General features: G+C 40.9%; 2 protein-coding genes across 2 annotated transcripts in view; one reads left to right on the top strand and one right to left on the bottom strand.

The window, feature by feature from the left end:
• LOC129363100 (protein shisa-8) overlaps positions 1–23,082 on the bottom strand; it is a 281,634-nt gene that overhangs the window by 2,215 nt on the left and 256,337 nt on the right. The window lies entirely within an intron of this gene.
• On the top strand, positions 3,753–22,057 carry arhgdig (Rho GDP dissociation inhibitor (GDI) gamma). Its single transcript, XM_055034966.1, has 6 exons — positions 3,753–4,106; positions 12,097–12,270; positions 13,613–13,696; positions 17,729–17,805; positions 18,675–18,738; positions 18,824–22,057. Exons 1-6 carry the CDS (start codon positions 4,034–4,036, stop codon positions 19,018–19,020), a joined length of 669 nt encoding a protein of 222 aa, XP_054890941.1. The 5' UTR covers positions 3,753–4,033; the 3' UTR covers positions 19,021–22,057.

Below are 23,082 nucleotides of genomic sequence, written 5' to 3' on the forward strand. Positions count from 1 at the left end.
TACTGATGGATTTTGACCCAATATTCTTTACAGAAACCATTTAATTCAACCACATTGGAGGGATTTCATGCATGAGTTATATTTATGTACATACTGCAGGGTCTGAATTAGACTCAAGTCCAGACTTTGTTTTAGCATTTTTTTTTATTAAGCCTAATTTGAATCATTGCCCTCTTACATCAGCGAAGTTTACTGGGTTCAAGGTTTTGCTGGCCACCCTCTTGCAGGATTTTCTGGTGAAGATTGAAACGTTTGATGCTTTTCTTGGGTGGAGCCTTTGACTCGTCGAAGAGTCGGGTCGTGCTTTCCACATAAACAAAGAAATGCATTTCCTCACTCTGTAAATGAAAAGCAATGACCGTAGCTCACGTGAGCCTAATGGAAATACACCACACCAAATCAATGCAGGTTAAACCTGCATCATGACCTCACTAACGTAGAGGTCATCATGCAGGAGGCCTGAATTTCCTCTGTTTACTTACATTTCTTTTAGCTGCTGTTTGATCAAACAGCTGCTTCTTTTTGGATTTTCCAGAACCAAGGAGGGAACAAAATTCTGCAAGTTTCCTTTTTTGCACAGCAATATCTATATGGTTGAAACTAAGGCTGGCTTTAAACGGGTTTGACTCGCCACACTAATAACCAGCACATTTGATGTTTTAAGACAATTTCAAAGCTGTTGCTCTATACTGTCTTATGAAGACAGCGGTCCATTAAATATCCAGCCGAGGGTTTCGTCTGAGTTTCACCGTTTTAAAGAGAAATGTGGTTATGAATGATGAACCCTGGGGGGCCTTTACACTGAGGCACTATTTAGAGCACCATCTGCAGCTGGCATGTTCAAGCACATGTTTTATAGATCTCAATAAGCCCCTTCGGGGCCCACCGGGTCGGCTGATCTACGTTTTCATAATGCAACGTGAATGTAATCACTTTACAGCATCGGCTGCGTTTTCGCTCGCCAGGGAATCGAGCGGAGGAGGATGATGATCGCTATGTGGAAATGGGGACGTGTTAACTCAGGCTGGCTGAGATTGTCTAGATTCAAAACCACAGTTTTATGTAGTGGTGAGGTGCGACATGACACGGCACAAAAATGTTTCATCCGAATGCAAATCTGCATAAGACAAATGAAGGTTTTTGTCCAGTTTGACAATGAAATTCTCTACCTCTGGAAAAAAAAAACAATGCATATTGGTTTTGTTTTTTTTGTGTCCACCCAGCGGTGGAGTGGTTTGTTCCTGCCACCTTCATCCTGACCAGTCCAGCCTGAAAGTTTCTGCCGAGTGCAGGAGGAAACGAGCCGGCAGGAAGCTGAATCAGCTGTGTGCCGCGTCGTCCAGCCTCGTTTGAGAACATTTTGACTCCGGCATCAGACAGCAACTCGCTTTGGGAAATGACAGGTAGCGGCAACGTCTCAGGCGACGGAGTTACCATGGCGATGCACTGAGGAGAGGAGCCTGCAGTGGTGACAACATCTGAATAGATGAATCTTATTGAGAGAAATTCCCCCAGTCGAACAAAGAGAGGAAGGGATTTCACATCTGGTCTGGTGTGTTGCTGATCTGAACAGTAAAGATTTTAACTGGTTGAAGACATTTGCACATTTTCTACCATATTCTGCAACAGGAAGTAGAAAAGGAGAGCTTTAAATTCCCTAAAGAATTATACATGCATATATATATATATATATTTATATATATTCACACATAAAAAGCAGCTTATGCTCAAAGTAGGTTTTACATTTACGATCCAGTTATTGGTTCTGGTCTCGCGGCAACCCATTTACACAGACAGTAATTACCATAAGTGTGTTTCTATTTTAGTGTTTCTGAAGAAATCACTTTAATATTAATGACTGTTTGTGACTGTAGTGAAAGTTCCTTCTGCAGTGGTGCAAGTATTATGCTGCTCCCTGATTCTTTGTGCATCTACAAGATTTTTTTTTTCCCAAACGGTCAAAGTTTTGGAAAAATATGGAAGAAAATATTGTAATTAGCTTTGGGTATTTTGCAGCTCTAGACAATCCAATGGGGGTAAATTTTTGTTATTTTGACTTTTTCATCCATCCATCCATCTTCTGTTCCAAGTTTTTCAGGCACTTGTGGCTTTTACTCAACAAGCAGGAAGAAGAGCACTTGCGGCGTCCCCGTCCTCTCCATCGAGCTCTTTTAGGACCCGTGATATCAATTAATAGAATTAAATTAAACAAAACTAATCTGCTCATTAGAATAATAACTTGCTTTTGTCAGAGACAAAATCAAATTAAAATTTGAATAACTAAAGTAATCTTATGTTCACACAGGGAGTTTTCAGATGAGAAAGAAAAGCCCCTATCTTATATTTACTGATACTGGTCATAATTTAAGGCTCTTTTTCTCCAATAAATAATTAAAAACCTTCAGCCACTTAGCAGTTCAAAGATCTGCAACATCTTCACAAACTTTTCCTCAAGCCTGTGTGGAAAAGTTTCCACCTCCCAGGTCATGGGGTTTATAAAACGATGAACATTTTGAACTTTTGAGCAGATCTTTGTTGAATTCCTCATCAAAGCTGAGGCGGAGCTTGACCTTTAACCCCAAACACACAGGCAGAACTGTGAGGGTTTAGGACTATAACATCCAGTCTCACTGAACTTGCACAAAGAAGAAATCTCAGCCAAGAGTTGCACCTGCAACAAAACATCACACTTCCACATAATTTTTTATTTAAAAAAAAAAAAAATTTTATGCAGTCACATAAAATCCCTCCGAAAACAACGTCAAAGTTTGTGGTTGTGCAGAGTGACGAGGAGGGGGGAGTTTTAAGGCGTCTGACTGCTGTTTGCCAGAGCCTAAGTGAGACTGTGAATTTACCTCCATTGGCATCCTACATGACAGCTGGATAACCTCTGAATGATGAATTAATGAAGCGTGTGTGTGCAGACGTGTGTGAAAAGGAGCGTGTCTGGGTGTCAACGGGGTTGGGGGGGGCAGGAGAGCGACCCCCATTGTGCATTCAGCAGCACCGCAGCCTCTTGACGCTCCGACAGGGGCGGGAGGGGAGCGGGAAAAAAAGTCAGAGAGAAATGTGATGTTCAAAGTTGGGGGGGGGGAAGGGATAGAAATCAATGTGAGACAGACATAGATGTTGTCAGGGTGTGGTCGAGGGAGACAGAGGAGGAAATATGGAGATGCAGAGATGAGGGGGCAGTGATGGATGTAAGAGAGGAGAGAGTGGATGGCATAAGAGAAGCAGTGAAAAGAAACAGATGTGCACAAAGGCATGACTTGGAGTGAAGTGGAGAAAGAAGGGAAGCAAAACGAGGAGTGAACTAGGGAGTGGACAGAGAGAGAGAGAGGGAGGAGGGGGTAAAGGATGAGCTCATTGCAGTTGCTGGGCTGATGACACAGGGAGCGGAGGGAGGGATGCAGGAGGGGAGGGGTTGCTGCTTGTCTGCGAATTGATAGCCGGCGTCTGAGTGCAGCACACACACACACACACACACACACACACACACACACACTACAGCTGCAAACATCTCTGCCCGCAAAGCCAGCATCTGCCTTCCTGTCTTTGCTCCCAAGAAAAAAATGTTCAAATAAACATAAAATGACACCTGATTGTGTTGAAGTGTCTCTTATTTCTCCACCTACTGAACTTCAGATAAAGCAGCAGGGAGAGCCAGCTGATTCTGCTGCCTTCTCCCTCCCTCCATCCCTCCATCCCTCCATCCCTCCCTCCTCACTCTCTCCAACTCACACATCCACACCCACACCCAAGGATCCCCTCACTGCTCCACCGCCACTGTTTCCCACACAGTTTTTTTGTGTGTGTGTCCTTTCGCTTTCTGCCTCCACCCTCTCCAACTACTAGCACACGCACGTATAATTTTTGGTTTTGCTTGGTGCTCCCTCGGCAGAGGAGATGCTGGTCTGACCCTGTTGCTGAGACTTCCTCGGATTTCTCCGACCTTTTCTCTCCTGCTTTGCTGCTACCTGTGGAGGTTTCCGTCGCCTCTCCGGTCCTCAGCAGAGCGCAGCGGCAGGGAGCCATGCTGGGTCTGGACGTGTGTGAGCTGGGGGGTCAGGTGCTGGAGCTGCTCTGGTTGACCATGTGCTACAGAGGTGAGGCGATGGAATAAGACACTCAAATTCAAGTTTTGTTCTTTTTGCTTCCAATAAGATCATCTTAAGGGCGTGGACAGCTAAATGTTTGCCAAAATTGCCTCTTTTTCTATTCACTTTTTTTCTCCTCTCATTTTCTTCTATTTGAAATTTTGCATGTTAGAATGTAACAACGCCAAAAAGAAAAAAAAAATGTGTGTGTAAGCATGCTGATGCAGCATGTGCAGTAGTCAAATGATGTCACCAACATCTGCTCTCACATCTAGCGGTGATCCCTCCTTCTGTGTCTGCACTCAGTATAGGGCAGCTGCGTGTGTGTGTCCAGGTGTGTGTTTGTGTGATATACTGCAGCAGATCCTGAGAGTAGCAGATGGAGAAATAATGCTGGGGTTTCCCCGCTACATGTAGCGTGAAAAACTGTGACTTTTGCTCCTTTAAAGACATGAGAAAGAGAGAGAGACATAAAAAGTGGGCAGGGCGATCCCAAACCCAGCTGAGGTAATCTGAAGAGAGATCCTTCAAGCAGGGGAGATTAGTGTGAGCGAGGATGAATTGGAAGACCGATCTCATGAAGGATGAAGTTGCAACTTGTACCGAGGTAGATTTAAAATTTCCTTTTCTCTTTCTCCACCTGCCTTTTGTGTGATCACAGCGGGGGGGCGGGCGAGGTGAGGGTTGTCCGGTTGACTTGGCAATGGAAGGAGAGGGCGATGTTTGCAGCGCCATCTGGTTTTTTCGGGGCAGAATACAGCTTGAGAATGCCCAATTAAAGCCTGCATGCACTCACCATGACATTAATTTATCATCACATTAAACATTTGGTGCATAAACCTCTATTTATTGGAAAGGTGCATCACTTAGTTCTTTTAATGTTTAGTACATGATTGGCATCAATATCATATTGGAACACTGAATTTGACCCAAGCTGCCACTTTGTGTCAGATGTGGAAATCGGCTTTCATGAACGATGAAACTGTTACCGAAGCTCAACCCGGTCATAAACTGTTAGGTGCTTGAGTGCCAAGCATGGTGGTAGCAGCATAATGCTGGGGGCTGCTTCATTGCCTATGGTATAATATCTACAAAAAAATAACTCAATTTAAAATGAATGCTTCTTACCTTATCTTCTTTTATCAACTAAAAACCATCTATAGACTGTGCAGGTAAAGTTGACCCGTTTTCTACGCCTATTACTGTTGAAAATCACAACTTAGTGATGCCATTGCTACAAAACTTAACATACAAACATTGCAGCAATGAGCCAACTGTGTTTTTATCTCATATCACGCCATGCACACCCTCTGTATCTGCCCCCTGGTGAGGACTCACATCAGCATGCCAAATGCTTGAAGAGGCTACAATGGGTCTCTGTTGACAATTTAAATTGTCACGACAGAAGAAACCAACTCTGGACATTTCTATGACATCCGTCCTGTTGCACATTGATGATAAGAAACGGGGGCGCATCGTCAGTGACTTGCGTTTCACACATTTCACTTCAGATTTTTTTCCACAAGTAAAGCAGGACTTTAGAAATCCAGTCATTCTGGTGCAAAGATATTCCACCGTGACATACTTACAGTCGAATGTACAAACGTTGTCAAGTCAATTGAGGAATAGTGGAGATCTATTCATCTATTGATCACCAATGACATGGGGGGAAAAAAATCTAATGTTTGGTTGCTGTTTCAACTTCCTCTCACAGAAGATAAAACGTACATCTCCACAATCTTACCATCAGCATTTAACTTAAACACTGGTAAGATTATATTTTTGATTTAAACACGAGTAGGAGGCGAAATGATGAAGCCAGAAGAGAATGAGGGGGCAGAGCTCCAGAAAGGTTTGGTAACAACAACAAAAAGAATAACTGGTCATAAAATGAGGGGAAGAAAGAGGGAAGCGTTGGACATTTGACAGACAACAGTGGACTGAGAGGATCAAGTCAGTCAATTAGACAACCTGCTGTCTCATGAGGACAAGCTGGGCTCGGCTGCACCAACATGAATTGCAGGAGACTGACATCGTCTTCAAATCAAAGCGGGCTGAGTGAAGAGCAGCATTAAATTCAGGATTTGTTTCTTAACAAGCATTACACTCTGGATTTGAGGGACATGGTGTTGTAGCTCAGTTATTTCACCGTTCCGCAAACCGCACGCAAAGTTGACAAAACCCCCCCGCTTTTGTATCTGACGGTTGTTTCCGTAAATGATTTCTTCTTCTTTTTTTTATATTAAGAACCACCATCCCATCTTGCTATGAATTATTGAGCTGCTCCAGTCAGGAGATGCAGCAGCTGTGGAACTAAAATAAAATAAAATAAAACCTACCAAATACTTGTTCGTCAGGAGTCGCCCAAATATTTACACATATTTGTCATGTGTCCAGACTGAGTTTCTCTGTGGTTTCCGACTCCAGGGAACGTTCTTGTTCCTCTGACTGGGAACTTGGGGAAAAGAATCCAAAGAGAAAGCAGCATTTCAATGCAATGAAGCGGGAAGAAGTTCTTTGAATCTACCCTCCACACTTTATGTCAGCGCTTCTACGGTTTTAATGAAATACTTAGAAGCTTTTTATGACTTTTTATTATTCTGACGAGATTCTAAGTGGATAATAACTACGTTTGGAAACTTTGGAAAGTCCATAGTGACTGGAAAACACTGAGACTACAAATCTATGGGTGCCCAGCAGGTTCAAATTGATTTAAAGGTTTTGTCTCTGTTTTGACATGTTAGCACATCTCACTTACAAAAAATACAATTTTTGATAGGTATTGATTTTTCATGTATATATATTATTGCAGTAAAAACAGTAAAATGTGTCCATATATATTTGCAGTTTAATCCATTGAACAGATTGGATCACTGCAGGAACCAATGATCTTTCTGAATGGGCCTTTACTCTCCCACCAACAGATTGCAAATATTTCAAACACTAAATATTTTCCTTTGCAAAATTTGCCTTCTTTACTATTTTATCAGCGCTGAATTGGCTGATAAAAAGCAAACACTGGCTTCTCACCATTAGCCCTTGTTTTGACAAGCTATAAAACAAGATGCAAAAACGAGGCTATAAAAGCATTTTTGCTTCACTGTCTTTCTTGAGGTGTAAAATTTCACTGCATAGTTTTATATTATCATGTCTGAAAGCATGCTTACATTTTAATTTATTTGTTTTTTTTCTCCCCAAAATAACGATCACGCCATACATTGTACATCTCTGAAAGAAACTTTACAGCTTACACTAAATACAGTATATTTCTCAAATTTGAATTTTTTTTTTACATTGCAATTGACTCATGGTGAATTTTGGTGATTGGAGTTGAAAAGGGTGGTAAAAATCATAATTTTTTGATCCAATTCTGATGTTCCTGAAGCCTCTACATCTATAAAAACACATAATGCTCAATAAGTGCTTCTGTATGAACAGATCTATCTGCTTCAGAAACATGATTTCATGCCTGCAAAAGTATCACACGGTGCTTATGGAGCAAATTAACTTTCAAGAACCAAATATTTTTACTCGTTTGCTTTGTATTTGCATCCAAATAAAACTGCTCAATAATAAAAAAAAAACACACGCACATGCATTCAAAACAGAATTTATTTCCTGCATTAGCCTTTTTAAGGGTCACAATTTATTTCAAAACAGCATTCAGCTAAATGTGTCCTTAACTCTCCGCTGTGTATAAATATAGTGAAAACGTCATCTTTTTATGTTCAGCAGTGCGGTGGTACCAGGTTGATCATTTGCTCAGATGTGCTGCAGGTTGCGCATCAATCACAAGGTGGTTCCGGCTGCAAAGCGTTCGTATTCTCCCGCAGTGCCGGCAGTGTTCCCTCACTGCCGATTCTTTCATTGTAAATTGTGATAATGGCTTTGCAGAGACCTTAAAAGCCTCCTCTTTATATTCCACTGTGTGTCCTTTTCTGTGTCTCGGAGGTCTAGTTAAAGTATTAGAGCAGAGCGGCGACAGCGAGACTCCCAGGACTATAACCCAGTACGTCAGAGACACACATGCAGACTCCCACAGAGTCCCGACATGAAGGAGGGGAGAAAAAAATGCGCCAAGATCCATTTGGCCTCTCCTCGGTTCCGGATGGAAACTGTAAGCTGACAAGCAGAGGCTTGTTCCTGAAACCCCCTGCAGACAAAACCGGAAAGAAATGGGACTCGTCCTGGCTTTGAGCTGTTGCCAGGCAACGAAAGAAGAAGAGAGAGAAAGCAGAAAGTGATAAAAAAAAAAAGAGGCAATAATCAAACATGTGAAATGCAAACAAATGCATGTTGCACCTTTACTGTAGCGTAGGACTGGAGGAAGGGACAGAGAATAAAGCGAGATCCACTGGCATATTTTATTTTTATTTATTTTTTCCTGTCTTCCCCACAAGAGCGACAGAGTCAGAAGTGGCAGAAATGTCTATAGCAGGATTTGAGCAAATCATGAAGCGGAAGCCACATTTTGTGACGACAACAGCGCTGAAGAACAGAAAATAAATGATCTGTGGTGACAAATATCTAAAGCAATGTGGAGAAAAATGTTATTAGCTGATAGAAGGCCTTTTTATTTGAAACGTAGTTGAAGTTTAAGCTGCTTAATCGACATGATGAAATGTTTTGATGAAATCCTCCTGCCTGGCGACAGATTTTGGATTTAACTTCCAACTTGAATAAAGCAGATATCCTAAAATCTAAAGTAGAAATAATCCGGTGTCCATGTCACTAAAACCTAGGTGACAGCAACAGTGTAAACAGTTTGTACGTTCATCTTGTGGTTTGCGTCTTATTGATCCCATCACACACAGAGCATCAGTGTCACGTTTGCCTAAGTGGAGTACCTCAGGGCTCTTCACTCAGTCCTCTGCTGTTTTATCAATGTCTCCAGCCTCTTGGTTTGATTATTTTTTAGGGAAAATCTTAAGTTTTGTACCCAACATGACTGCCATGCTTTTGATGCTGAGCATAGTGAAAGTTCATAATGTTACCTACTGATTAGCTCCTCTCTCATTTAAAACAGCAGCACACAAAAAAGATATTTCCTGAAATGCTCCTTTTCTGTGTAAAATGGGAAATTCTTGATATGCGGTTCCCTTTTGATTACTGTGTGTTTGATTGTTGTGGGAACAACATTCTCAGTTATAATGCAGCTGGTATTTAATATTTAAAAAAAACAAAACAATAAAGACTCAAAAGAAGTCAACAATAAAATGACTTACTTGAGTCGGAGGCAGCTGAGATTTTAGCTGGGATGATCGTGTTAGAAAAGTGGGGGAGTTCTGGCTTTTTTTCAGCTCAAATAACTGGCAAATATAAAACGTTCCCTTTCAAAAGACCACTTTAAATAAAAAAGCCATGCCTTCATTACGCATCGGTTGAGTTACTGTAGCTTCACATGTTGGTGTTCAGTCAAACAAGGGTTGCTTATCTGGCGTTATTATTAATAATGACCTGCCACTCTACGGAGGACAGAGACGGAGAAGTCGGCTTAAATAATTCATTCCCAGCCTGGATGCCCACGTTTTATCTTTGACTTCTAATCAGGACTCGCTTGAGAGTTCCTGCGTTTGTGTGAAATCTTCTGTTCTCAAGTGAGCAGAGCTTCCTCCTCTCTGCGACGTCCCCTGAAGCAGAACAGATTGCTGTGTTGATTTTTGTCCCTGCATGTATTGGTTTAGCTGTAAATACCAACACGTAGATAAGTTTTGCCAAGTCTAGCACAGAAGTGGTGCTAAAATCGCATCCACCTTCTGTACAACGTGTGGGAGATGACATTCGCTTATGTGGAACTGGGAAGACGGATAAACGTGATCACTAATTTATTCTTTTCACTTTGATTGGAGCTAGAGGAAATAATAAGGTGGAGGTAATCACATTCGGGGGCACAGCACTCGTTTTAGGAGTATCAATGTCTTGATTTGTGAATATGATATTTCCCATGTGCTTCGAGGCATTACTGTGTCCATTATCATAGAAACTGCTGACTTGATTGACTGCTGAGTGATGCAGTCGATGGACTGGGAAGTTAAAGAAGTAATCAGATAGGTTTAGGCAAATTATTCTCATATTGGTAAGTTATTGAGAGTATCATCAAATCTCTGACTGGGGTTGAAATTGTTTCTTTGTTCTGAGTCCAGGTGAAAAACTTCATCTGCATTTTGCAAAAAATTTCAAAAATGACCTGCGACGTGCATCCTTTATGTTTTTTCTTTATTTTTTAACAATCCGTATCAAAGCACTCAAAGAGAGACTCTGCCTTTCAAAACGAGAAGTGACAGATTCTGCTCATTTTTAGGTCAGAAGCCTTGAGTTCAAAGAATGGGAAAACACACACACACGCACACACACACTTACTGGTTTGAAGCAGGCAGTGTGTGTAAATGTGTGCGTTTGCACGCTGAAGCGAGGGAGGACTGCAGAGTTTGATATGTAAATACAGGCTCAGTGAATCATTTATGAAGTCATGTGCTTCCCATATCCAATTTGGAAGGTGGGTTTTTGTGTCTCTGTGTGTTTGTGACACCTGTTGTCTGCATCTGTTGTTTTTTTTTTGTTGTTTGTTTGTTTTGGGGGGTTTTTTCTGGATGAACAATAAGTGGATTACGATGGAATCTGATGTTTCCAGATCATGTGGCCTTGAGTTGTGCTTTCTTACTTTGGAGAGATTGTGCTTAATGTTGTGTTTTTGAATGTGTAGTTGGGTTTAGAGACTCGTTGCAGTGCTTTTCCCTTCAGGGCCAGCATAGCTGGATCGCTAATAGAGACAGGAAGAATGGCCATCGCTGTTTGTCGTTGTTCCAGTCTGTGTCTGTGAATGCAGGCATCTGTGACTGGATGGTTTAGGTGCTGTAAAGCACAGAAGAGTTCACGAAACATTTTCTTTTTTTTTCTTTGTCCTCTTCCAACTCATCAAATTACCTCGCTACACAACTGTGGGGTGATTCACACAGTGTCACCTCATTATGAGCTGCAAAACAGAACCGGGGGATGTTAAACAGGGCTGTTGGAGTGCAGTAAAACACAGAGAGTGTCTCATGTTCTCCAGATAATTAGCTTCTGCACATGCAGCTGGAATCTCCAATAATGTTCTCACTTTGAGCTGACATCACACCGTTCTGGTCAAAAACAAATCAGTTCTACCAGAACAACAGAATTTACCGGGCACGTTATAGTGAGTTCTGCTGTCAGATCACATTTCTCCGACCTGCTCGGGCCCAAACGGTGCAGGTCGGAGCCAAACGTCGAATTACAATAGTGACTCGCAGAGCACATGATCGGATGTCTGTGGTTATGAGCACTGGATCAGATTCCCAGATGAAATCAATCCAGTGTGGCTGGAATTAGCTCGCGTCAAGCAATGCATTGTGCAGATTCCGAGATGTCTTCCAGAATACCGAGCCGCTGAAATGCAGCAGGGTTTCTATTATTACATTTGTTTGTATTTTGAGGACCTGAGAATTGAGGGCAGATTATGACATAATGTTCAACTTGGTTCTCGATGAACAGATTCTTTGGGCACTCACTTGCTGTAAAGATTGTCCTCTGGATCACACTATTATTACAAATAAAATGAAATGAAAGACACCTTATAACTAATTTTTTCAATCAATAATGTACAGAAATAACCCCAAATCAGTTTTTGTCAAATGCTGTCAACAAATTGGTTTTAAATTCTGACAATTCTCGTTGCAAACTTTAAACTATGGCGGTTTTCCTCAACTATGTCGTGACATTTGGCAACGTCTTATATTGAGTTTCTCACCAAACACCAAACCAGCAGGGAGCCAATAATGTTTGCTTCTGCTGTTCAAGCTCTGCAGCTGAGACAAAACATTTATTTACTTCTAGAGTTTCTGTTCTACCTTTTTTTTTTTAAGTATCAAAAAAAATTACAAAATGGAAGCGCATGCGGATTCATTGATAACGATAAGTCAACTGTTAAAATATACAACCTGTGATGTAAAACAATTGATCCTCCTGTCATCTTCAAAAGGTCTTCTGGCTGACAAGAGCAATCTGGCCATCGAGGAGGAAGATGAGGACAGGAACCTGAACTACAATCCCCCAGCTCAGAAGTCGCTGCAGGAGATCCAGGAAATGGACAAAGATGATGAAAGTCTGGTGAAGTACAAGCAGACCCTGCTGGGGCCAGAGGCGATGAGTCCAGGTTAGTGAGCCTCTTTGCGTTCCTGGTGTCCGGCTCTACTGCAGAGTTCATTAAAAAAAAATATTCCCCCACTACAGGGTAATTGCTCTGGGCATAACGCACACGCACACACAAATGCAACAACAGACTTGCTCGCCTCAGCATGTCTAACCCGGGAGCCAGGCTGCGATAGTGGATCCTTAATGGCTGCAACACTAAACGACCTCTTCTGCCCGGCTCTGCATTCAGTCAGCGTTACTGTGAATCAGGACAGACAAAGATGAGCGGAGGAGTCGAGCTGAGCATCCTCTCCCCAGAAAATGGGGGCACATTTGAACTTTTGGACCTCCACTCAATCAGGCGCAGACACATTTTGGTTTCTATAGAATCATCCGATTTTTGGATAAAAGCTGATTTAAAAAAAAAAGCATTTTAGCTGAGCAGGAAGTATTTTGAGTTTGTGCCAAAAGGGCTACGGAAGTACGGAAGGGACAGAAGTCAGCGACAAGGAACCTCCATCTAAAAGACATTGTATGGAGCTCTAGTAGTGCCCAATTTTTCTTTCACATTTCTGTGATTTTAATGTGATTTTTTTCCAGTAAAATGTGAATAAACTTGTTTAAATTCTTCTATATTTTTTTACACTGGATTTCCAATACTTTCACTATAATTGGAGTCAAATATGAAAATTTCTCATTGTTTTAATATAATTAGATGATAAATAGAAATGAAAAACAAGCAATTTTACACATGTAAAAATAAGTTTAGTAAGTTGCCAACCTCTGCCAAAGGCAAAAATGTTTTTTACTAAAACCTCTGCAAAATTGGCTTTAGAGGATGAATCTCAGATGCTTCAATCTGTGCACAGGAAATGTGGATCTTTGGTTTACAGAAGTTTATAGCTTTTCTTATGATATTTCTAACAGGTTTATTATACACTTAATATAGGGGGGGAATCTAAATAATTTCATGATTCATATTCATGTAGTTCTCTGAAACTACAACAGCTGCTGTGATAGATATGCTCCTAGTGGAAGTGTTAGCTTTATTTTGACACCAAGATTAATGAAAACGAATTAGATTTGGGTATGACATTTTAACATGTCCATTTCAGAAACATCACTGTAAATCAGAGAATGAAAAAAACAAGGAGAGGAGATGTCGAGCTGTAAATCTAGGCTTTTTTCAGTCTTTGTACAAACACTACCCATGTTGTAAACAAACTGATTTAAACAGTGGCTGCTGTTTGAAGAACGCCTTTCAAGCTGTTGTTGGTTAATTTAAAACTAAAGCACCGTTTCCCCTTGTGCCATCATCTTGAAGTGTAACTGTTTTCTCCCTTAAACCTTTTTCTTTCTGCCAGACCTGACCGAACCCAACGTCAGAGTGACCAGACTCGTCCTGCTGTGTGACGACGCTCCTGAACCAATCACCATGGACCTCACAGGTACCCCGCCCCTCCTCATCTTCAGCTCTTTGGGTCGGATCGTTTTTTTTGGCTCAACAATCTCAGCTTGTTGACGAGCCACACTGACAAATGGCAAGACGGAAACCGTTACAGCTGCACCCTTTCATATTGAGAGTTTATGAGCTAGAAAGAACACTTCCAAGTAGTTTGCAACTCATTTGTGTGTGTTTGCATTCTGCCTCCTAATTACAGCTGCAACAAAGTCTTTTTTCTTTCTTTCATTTATGGTCATTGCCAACCCCAGTTTGAAGTCTTCTGCAGCTCTACCTATACATCCAGTTTGCTTTTACTTTCATTATGTTTTGCTTCAGAAGAGTCATCCCCACAGCATGACACTACCACCGCCATGCTTCCAGATGTGGGTTGTTTATTGTTGTGTTAGTTTTGTGCCACACATCAAGTTTTGGCCAAAAAGTTCAGCTCGGGACTAATGCGCCTTCTCCGACATGTTTGGGAGAAGGGGAATGAATACAAGGGCACACCACACTTTTCAGATTATTGCATCTAATTCATTTTCTGCTTGAGTTCAATGATTATTCAGCTGCTGCGTAAGATCAGACTGAAGTTGGGTTTGTGAGCATGAGCAGAGTTGAGCATCAGCAGCAGGACGAAGCCTTGCAGGGATTCAGAGGAATGCTTCACTTTCTGTCTTCATCGGAGTTAAGGAATCTTTTAATTAGCATTTGAGGACAGTTGGTGTCTGTACCTGAATTAGCAAAAGATGTCTGAGGTCACTCCTCCCAGAATTCAAACGGGTGAAATTAACCTTCAGTTCCTCTAAGAGATTCGCCTCTTCAAAATGTACATATGCAGACGTTCACGCATTCATACGTGAACATGTGAATGCGACACAGGATGCAGATGGGAAAGGTCAGCTGGTTGCTATGCAATATGAAACACTGCAATGTTTTTTTTTTTTTTTTGCTTTCAAAAATCCAAGCGCAGAGTGATAGACTGCACCATGTTTCAGTGTGAGAAGGGAAATCTGTACCGTATGGAGGGAACACACTGTGCAGGCCAGATTTTTCCACAGCCCTAAGACCTCCACTGTGTCAGACGGAGGATGGGACAGGTGGTGAGCGATCATCAGCAGACAGGTTTTAGTTTCCGATCAGATTTTTAAGTCTGGCTGAGTCATATATTGGAGCTGAAGGAAGCCTTCTGTACAGATGAAAGGCTCCCTTCATCTCCTCGTACTCTAACTAAAGCATTTGGTTTTGAAGTAGAAACAAAGTAAATCTGGTTTATTGTTAAATAAATGTTTTGATCGTGGATCATCATTCTGTTCAAGAACAAGTCGGGTTTTGTACAAAGTTTTGGTATTATATATAGTGCATATTTTCAAAAACAAAACTCTTTGTGAAGAGGCTGGAGGAAGCTGGTCACAGAGTGTCGTTATCCACCAGGAAGGTTGCACCAACATGGACTGAAATGCAACTCAGCGGAGAAGAAGACAAAAATCCTGACTATTTTTGACAAATTAATTTCCTGCCTGAAGTTAAATTTTGACCCTTGCTACTTTGGGAGGAGGGAGGAGGAAGCATTAAGTTATTGGGATGTTCTGCTGCAGGAGGAACTGGTGCACTTAAAACCAATTAGCAAACTAATTCACAAAGCCTGTCGAAAGATGTCGGCATGTTTGAATCAAGCTACATTGCTTAAAAGTTAATTCCACCAAACGGTAAGTGGGAAGGTAATAAAATTAACAGCCATTACTCTGCCATAAAGTCATTTGACGTCATTTTAGTTTTCTCAACTAATCTTAAACAGAAAGTGACATAGAAAAGTTGAGTATAGATTATGTAAATATGCAAGTAAGTAAAAAAATCATGTTGTTTTATTGACTTTTATAACATTCACGTTGCACTTTTATTCCCCCATAAATGATGCACAGCGCACCAGAGAGTCCACGTCTGAATGACATAACGAAGACCTAAACAAAGATTTTGTAGATGGGAAGCTGTGGTGTCTTTTACAAGCCCCTCCACACTAATTCAGCAAAGAAAAGTGGGTCAAAATCCCTCCACTGAGATCTAAAACACTCGTTGGCAGTAGTGGCGCAGCTGTTAGCTTTTGAACTTTTAATGTGGCTGTAATTTATACGGCACACATCACAGACGCTGTGCGAGTCATTATCCTTGGACTGTGATGCATCGTCAGTCTTCTGGTCCCCTGAGGCCCGGCGATGACTTTGTTGGGTTCTGGTGTTGCAGGGGTCGTTTTGCTGAGTAAGGGCGTTGCTCCATATTGATGCGTCCCGTAGCTCCTGACACCAAGCGAGCTGAATGTCAGTCAGGTTTCCTCTCATGTCAATGGTGGTTTTTTTATGCTATGTTGAACAAAACCAAAGATTTATCATATAATTCATCCAAACAAGATGAATGTTAGACTCATATGTTTCTGCCTGTAGAATAAAACACTTGGAAACACCAGGAGGACGAACGGATGTGATGTTGGGCCTTACACTTTGCCTTACAACATGTTTGGAGATTATTTTTAGATGCGTTCATTGGAGTGAAACTATGCAATTTTTCACACTGCTTAGAATAAATAAAATGAACAACTTTGCAAATGCTTTTGGTGTCTGTGGTTATTTAGTTAGGCGGTTATTTTCGGTCATACTTGCTCCACAGGAATGTCTGATCTCTGTTCTGACTGAAAAATCCTGAAAGCTGTTTGTTGGAAGGCCAGAGTTTCTCCTGCAAACACTCGGCTGTTCTTTGACTTCTTAACTGTGTCATTGACGGGCCTCATGTGACCAAATTCAGCTCGTTCTTATCGCCGATGTTCAGAAAATATTTTTCCAGAGCTTTTTGTTGTTGTCGGTTTTAACTTGCGTTTCTCGTGTTTTTTGGAAGTGAAGTTCTGCATCGTGTTTTACAAATGTTTTAATAAAATCTGAAATCTGCTTTGCCTTCAGAAAGATTGAGATTCCCCCTCCGTCTTCCACCAGGCTTTTCACCTTGCGATGGATTCTTGTGATCCATTACTGTCTGGTGCAAAAATCAGTTCTGTTCAGCGGTGCAGAATATCAGCTCCACTGTGTGCAGCCTTTAGGAAAGCAGGTAGACTGCTTTCCCGACTGACCTACTTTCCGCCCTCCAACGCTCACTAGGGAGGTCTGCGTCTTTCCCTCCAAGGAAAGTGGAGGAGATGAATCAGAAAATGAGGAGAGGGGAGTTGAATTGAGCTCTGCGGTTATTGGAGGGAGATGGGTGAAATAAAACAAAACGGCAGTAGAGATGATGAACTGATTAAACTCCAAATTGTTGATTGAGTGGATCTGATCTGGACTTCAATGATGAGCTTCGTTACTGGGATATTTTTTTTTTTTTTTGGTATGTGATTGGAAATGACTAATTCCACATCTGATCATCTTACAGAAGTAACTAAGTTTAGTCTGTCCTCACTGAAACTGCATCTGCTAAAGTTGTGAAACCCAATATTGGGACACAGTTCCTCTGCCGGAATCTAAATGTCTGTGTTTATATTTATGTTTTCAAATGTGAAGACAAAAATTAGGATACAGCAGACGTTCTTTCTTCTTCCTCACTTCAGATCCCTGCTGCTTTTCTATCCCCTCATTTCTTCATATCTCCTTCATCTCTTCCTCCTCTCCTTCCTTTATCTCTCCATTAGGGAGCACTCCAGACTCGGGGCTGGCTTTAAATTGAGATATAAAGTGATTAGATGGTGGATGTGTTTCTGATTGTGGTGTGTGTGTTTTTTCCCTCCAGTGGTCCATTATGCTTTTTTCTTCTTCTTCTTCTTCTTCTTCTTCTTCTTCTTCTTCTTTTTTTTTTTTTTTTTTTTTTTTTTGCTGCATTAGTAAACCTGACAAAAGTAAAATTAGTCAGAAAGGAAAAAAAAGGTAGATGGGGGGAGCAGGGGAATCGCATGTTATAATTAATTTCTCTGGAGTTTGCTAAAAAGAGAAGAGAAAACGTGCATTTACATTTTGTATTCAACACACAAACCGCAAGGTGCTAGTGACTTTGTGTCTGTGTGCAGGAGAGCTGAGCACTCTGAAGGAGACCAGCTTCACCTTACAGGAAGGAGCCAAATACAGGCTGAAGGTTTACTTCAAGGTAAGCTGGATTCTTCACATTTGTTTGTGTGTGGATGGGAAAGAGGAGGTCGAGTGCTTATTGGTTGGAGAGAAACAAGTTAAAACAATCCAGATCGAATAAAAAATATTTAGGATTTTATTTTGGTTCAGTTCCATTCATCTGATATGGTTAGGTCTTGTTGAAGTATAGTTTCGGTATTAATATAAAACATTTTTTTAAATGGAGGCTGTTCTGTGCAATGCCTCAAGGACATTCTTTAAGCTACAAAAAATTGAATCGGTTGTTTACCACCGGGCTTGTGATGCCCAAACCGGACCCGGGTCAAGTCCTGCTTCACTGCAGGCTTATTTATTTTACCAGTGTTGGCCTCTGCTTTGAGACAGTCCACAGAAATGTATTTTAATAACAGTAACATTGAAGGGAAACCACTTTGAGGTTGTCAAAACAAAAACCCATGGTTGATGCATGTGTGTGTGTGTGAGTGTGTAGAGCACTGCTCAAATCAAAGAGAAACTGTGCAGTGGGGACCTCTGCTGGACAAATACAGAAACAGCCTTTTGCAAAAACCCACAATTGGATTTTACAAATTTTCTTTAGAGCCAGTTTGGGACAGAGAAAATAAATTTAAAAAATAAATAAATAACATAAATCAGACTTTAACTAGCTAATACCGTCTAAATCTGTGTGTGTGTGTGTGTGTGTGTGGGGGGGGGGGTGTGTGTGTGTGTGTGTGTGTGTGTGTGTGTGTGTGTGTGTGTGTGTGTGTGTGTGGGGGTGTGTGTGCGTGTGTGTGTGTGTGTGTGTGTGTGTGTGTGTGTGTGTGTGTGTGTGTGTGTGTGTGTGTGTGTGTGTGTGTGTGTGTGTGTGTGTGTGTGTTATTTTCACAGGTGAACAGAGATATTGTGTCTGGCCTGAAGTATCGTCAAGTGACCTACAAGAAAGGAGTACGAAGTAGGTTCAGATTGGTTTGACTTGTTTACTGCAAATCTATATTTTTATCTCAAACACTCACCTGTGTGCTGTGTTTGTCCCGCAGAGAACACCGCGGTGTGCATGATGGGGAGCTACGGCCCACGAGCAGAAGAGCAGGAGTTCCTGTGTCCCGCTGACGAGGCGCCTAAGGGGATCATCTCCCGAGGTCAATATGCGGTCAAGTCCTGCTTCACTGACGATGACAAGAACGTCTACCTATCTTGGGAATGGATCCTCAACATCAGCAAGGATGGGAATTAACGGGGGAGTGTGAGGATGATGATGCTGAATGCTTTCCCTTCTTCCTCTCCTGCTTTTTATTTACCATATCCTGCCGCTGTGTCATCTTCTTCCTTTCTATAACTGCGCTTGCTCAGACAGGAAGCTCTGTTTGCAGGTGTCTTCTCACATTTTCTTTGTGCTTTCTTCTTTTCTAGGTTATCTGAATAAATCCTAAAGAGGTTTATGCTTTTTATTAACAAAATTGCTTTATCTTGTCATGTGGCCTGTCACAGAAAGTCAGTTTGGTCAGTTTTAAGCACATCATGAAACATGGCGGAAGGATATTGAACATGGGACGGTGTAAAGCTATAGAAGCTGTGGGTACCTACAAGATCTGCTTGTTTTGATTTACTGAAACATTGTTTTTGGGACAGTCAAGGCAGTGCAAAGCACGAACAGGAAGGCGAACATGCTGCTTAAAACTGGGGAGCTGATCCAGTTAAGTCCTCTTGGACATCAAGGAGGAACCCTGGACAGTAATTAGTGTCCAGCTTCAGATGCTTGGCCACAGCTCATGGAAACAACATCACCCCCGGTGCCAAACCCAAACAAGCGCACACAATGATTGCAGGAAAAAGACGAGCTCCTTTCAGTTGTTAATTGCTTTGTGACTCATCGACGCGCTTTACATTTAAATACGTTCAACCGCGAGAAAGGAAAGGAGTTACCGTGATATTTCTGTGATCATGTTTCTTCCCGTGTCTTGTAACTGGTGTACATAGAGTCTTTGGTAGGGTTTGATTATGGTCAGAACAAAAACTTGTATGAGTTGTTTTGTTTGACTCCATGTTTTTGTGACGTAAAAATAATGGTGTTTGTTTTTTGGGGGGGTTTTGCTGTAGAAGGTCTGAGATATTCTCAGTGGCAACAAACGTTTCTTAGAAGTGATCCAGACTGGACATGGACATCTAGCATAAACTGTTTCGGTAATCCTGGTACCCCACCCAACACCTTTGTGGTAAATATGGAGATCAGCAGTGGTGGGGGGCAAATATTTTTTCTTTGCCAGGAGCTGGTAGAAGCACATGTGCTCTTCTCTAATTGTACTTTTCGACTGGATTTCAATTCAGACTGTCATAGTTCTGAAATCTATCACGCTAAAACCTGAAAGGTTTCGAGGGGTGTGAAACATTTTCCAAGCATCTTCCATGTAGTCAACATTATAGAAACTTAAAACTTTTATTTCCACCCTACAAAGACAAGTATTAGACTATTTCCAACTTCCTAAGTCATCTAACACCGAGCTGAACACTGTGAAGCTCACCGTCCCATACATGTGTGCTGCCATGAACACTGGAGCAAAGACAGCTGTTTAAACGCACTTTAATGACTTTTCAACACTTGTGGTTTCATAACTTTCCATCACTCTGAGGTTCTAAGCTTTTGCTGTCAAAAGAATATGATTATAAAGCACATATGTTTTCAACCAATATGCTGAATTGCAGTTTAAAAGGCAAATATATTTCACAACTGGAAAACATTAAAAAAAAATTACAATTATTTTCAAGTTTTTAAAAGTTCTGAGCCAACTTTATGCCACTGCTAAAACAGTTAATGCATTAGTAATTAACAGATGTGTATTTGTTAAAAAGGTCTGGATATAAAATAATGTTACATTTGATCTTTCCTCTTCTGATCTTTGAGACTTAACAGGGAGAACAGCGAGACTTAAACAATGACTGCACACCTCTGTGAAATAAAACAGAAATAAACTGTGTTTTGCGACAGACTCGTTTTCAGGAAAGGGCTGATGAATGCTCGAGTATGTCAGAGTAACAATGCTTGTCACAAGATAAGCAGATGTGACATCTATCTAAATGAAATGAAATAAAAATGTTTTCCAGTTACACTTTTTGTAAGAATAAGTTAGTGATCATTTTTGTTGAATTAAAGGTAAACTGAAAATAAGATGAAGTGCTTTTAAATCCCTGTAGGGTGCTGGTTTGTTAAGTCTCCTAAGTGTTGCTTTTAGACAACAATTCTTTTGATTCCCTCATCCTCACTTGATAAATTGCTACATAAATTGTCACTTTTTAGAGTGAATTGGCACAAGAGTCCTTGGAATTGTTACTTTGTGTTAAGAAATGATGCCAACAATCAAATGTGGCATCGTCATTCTTTGGCATTTTCTGCTTTCTCTGCTGCTTTCTGTGTGTTCATTCCCGTATCTTTTCACAAAATTCTCAGTTTCAAACATAAAAATTAATATAATCAGCGTTTGCTATAAACCTTAGCACAACTGAAGAGGAAAAATGTTCAAAATGACAATAAATACCTTTTAACTGCCATGTTTAATGTTTGGTCTTCTCCAACAAAGCTAACAGGATGAATAGATTCTTTCTAAAATTATCGTTTAGTTGTTTTCATTCCTATTCATTTTGAGAGAGGGAAGAGGTTGGCACTTTTTGAAAGAGCACACGGGTGAAAACCTGTACCTGAACTGTGTATACTGTAGGAAGAAATGCATGTAGGTCCTTTGATACTATTCACATAAAAAAAACAATAAAATTCTGAACCAAATCCTCTTTTCTCTTGTAGATATCATGGATGTGAGATGTAAATAAAGTTTTGCTTTGAGCCTATGAGATCTTTGGAGTACATGGATACCTCGTAGGATATGCGAAATAACACTTCTGTGCCGTGTTTGAGTATGCTGTTGTCATTGTAGGTGAACATATTTGAACTTACTGATAAATGAAGCTCCGTTCGAGTGAACTGTTGTGGTCTGAGACTAATTGTAAATGTTGGCTTGTTGGGTTTTGCATGAGTCAGCGAGATTCTTTAGTTCCTTTATGTATAATGTCACACAAAAATGAAGAAGAAAAACGATTAGCACATTTATTGTGATGTCAGCACCTGCTAAAGGAAGCAGGCATAGTTGGTGCAAGGTTAGGTTGAAAGACACAGAAAGCTGGAAACTCTTTGTATCTTTTTGCCTCCTGTAGCTAACGACCCAGAGCTGCATTGCTGTCAAATTCCATTATTGTATTGTTTAATAAAGGTAATTTAAAACAGGTGTCTTTGTTTGAAATGTTTGTCCTTTTGGAATCAAGAATAGAGCAGAAATATCGTTACATCATCGTTCTTTCCTAAAGCCATTAAATGTAAGAATGTAATTATAAATATAAGTCCTGGATGGATGGATTGTAATTTTGATAAAGTCAACTAATATTTTCTTATACTTTCAAAAAAATTAAAAGCCTCGGTTAAAATCCCTGAGCGACTCTACATGAGTTAGGCCAGAAGCCCTCCACTAGGGGGCACTGTACACAAACGTTCACAGTAATGCACCAAGACAATGTGATCATATGCACAGCTTAATGCCTTACATTAAGCTGTATATATAATATGCTGCACCATATTCTAGTTTGAAGTCCTCTGTTTTGAGCATAAAAACAGTGAAAACAGTTTTTTTCTTATTTTATTCTTCTTATCAAATAACCAGAAGAGCACAGTGGAGGATCAAACAACAACATACAAAGACGAACTAACAGATTTTTTTTTTTACATTGCATGTATGGGGGAAAAAAATACAGAAATGACTAATCTGCTCAGAGGGAAATGAAATCAAACAAGATAAGCTGCAAAGGTCATACTTCTTTGCATTTGTAGTGAATCTGTGACAACTTAAGTACAAAGGCCTTCCTCACATTTTCAGCTCAGGAAAATCAACACTAAAGGGTTTGATACCTCCATCACATGAAAGCTGGCTGACAGATAGAACTCTTATCTGTCTAAAAAAAAAAAAAAATCCTACTTGATCCACAGGATGGTCACACAATGACAAAGAAGCCTGCAGTTGTCCATTGACAAATAATGTGTCCTTGTCAATCACTCATTTCAGAGCCGCTTCGGTGGTGTTGTTGCCACTGAGCGCCTGCTCCAGCAGGGCTCGCTGGGCCGCAGCAGGAAGGTACAGGAAGGAGTAGAGTAGAGCCAGCAGCAGTAGTGCCAGCAGCAGAGGAAGGCCCCAGTCCGATATCATGATGGGCTCATCGCAACGAGCCTGCAGGAATGACTTAGGCATGGTGAACTCTTACA

This window comes from Poeciliopsis prolifica, unplaced genomic scaffold, assembly GCF_027474105.1.
Source record: "Poeciliopsis prolifica strain line A6 unplaced genomic scaffold, Auburn_PproV2 SCAFFOLD010, whole genome shotgun sequence".
NCBI lineage: Eukaryota > Metazoa > Chordata > Actinopteri > Cyprinodontiformes > Poeciliidae > Poeciliopsis > Poeciliopsis prolifica.

What these genes read in the sequence shown, in the direction of transcription:
- arhgdig (XM_055034966.1), top strand. Translation starts at nt 4,034, where the DNA reads ATGCTGGGTCTGGACGTGTGTGAGCTGGGGGGTCAGGTGCTGGAGCTG. An exon ending in GTTGACCATGTGCTACAGAG is followed by an intron (nt 4,107 to 12,096) that starts GTGAGGCGATGG and finishes CATCTTCAAAAG; the next exon opens with GTCTTCTGGCTGACAAGAGC. An exon ending in CTACAAGAAAGGAGTACGAA is followed by an intron (nt 18,739 to 18,823) that starts GTAGGTTCAGAT and finishes TTTGTCCCGCAG; the next exon opens with AGAACACCGCGGTGTGCATG.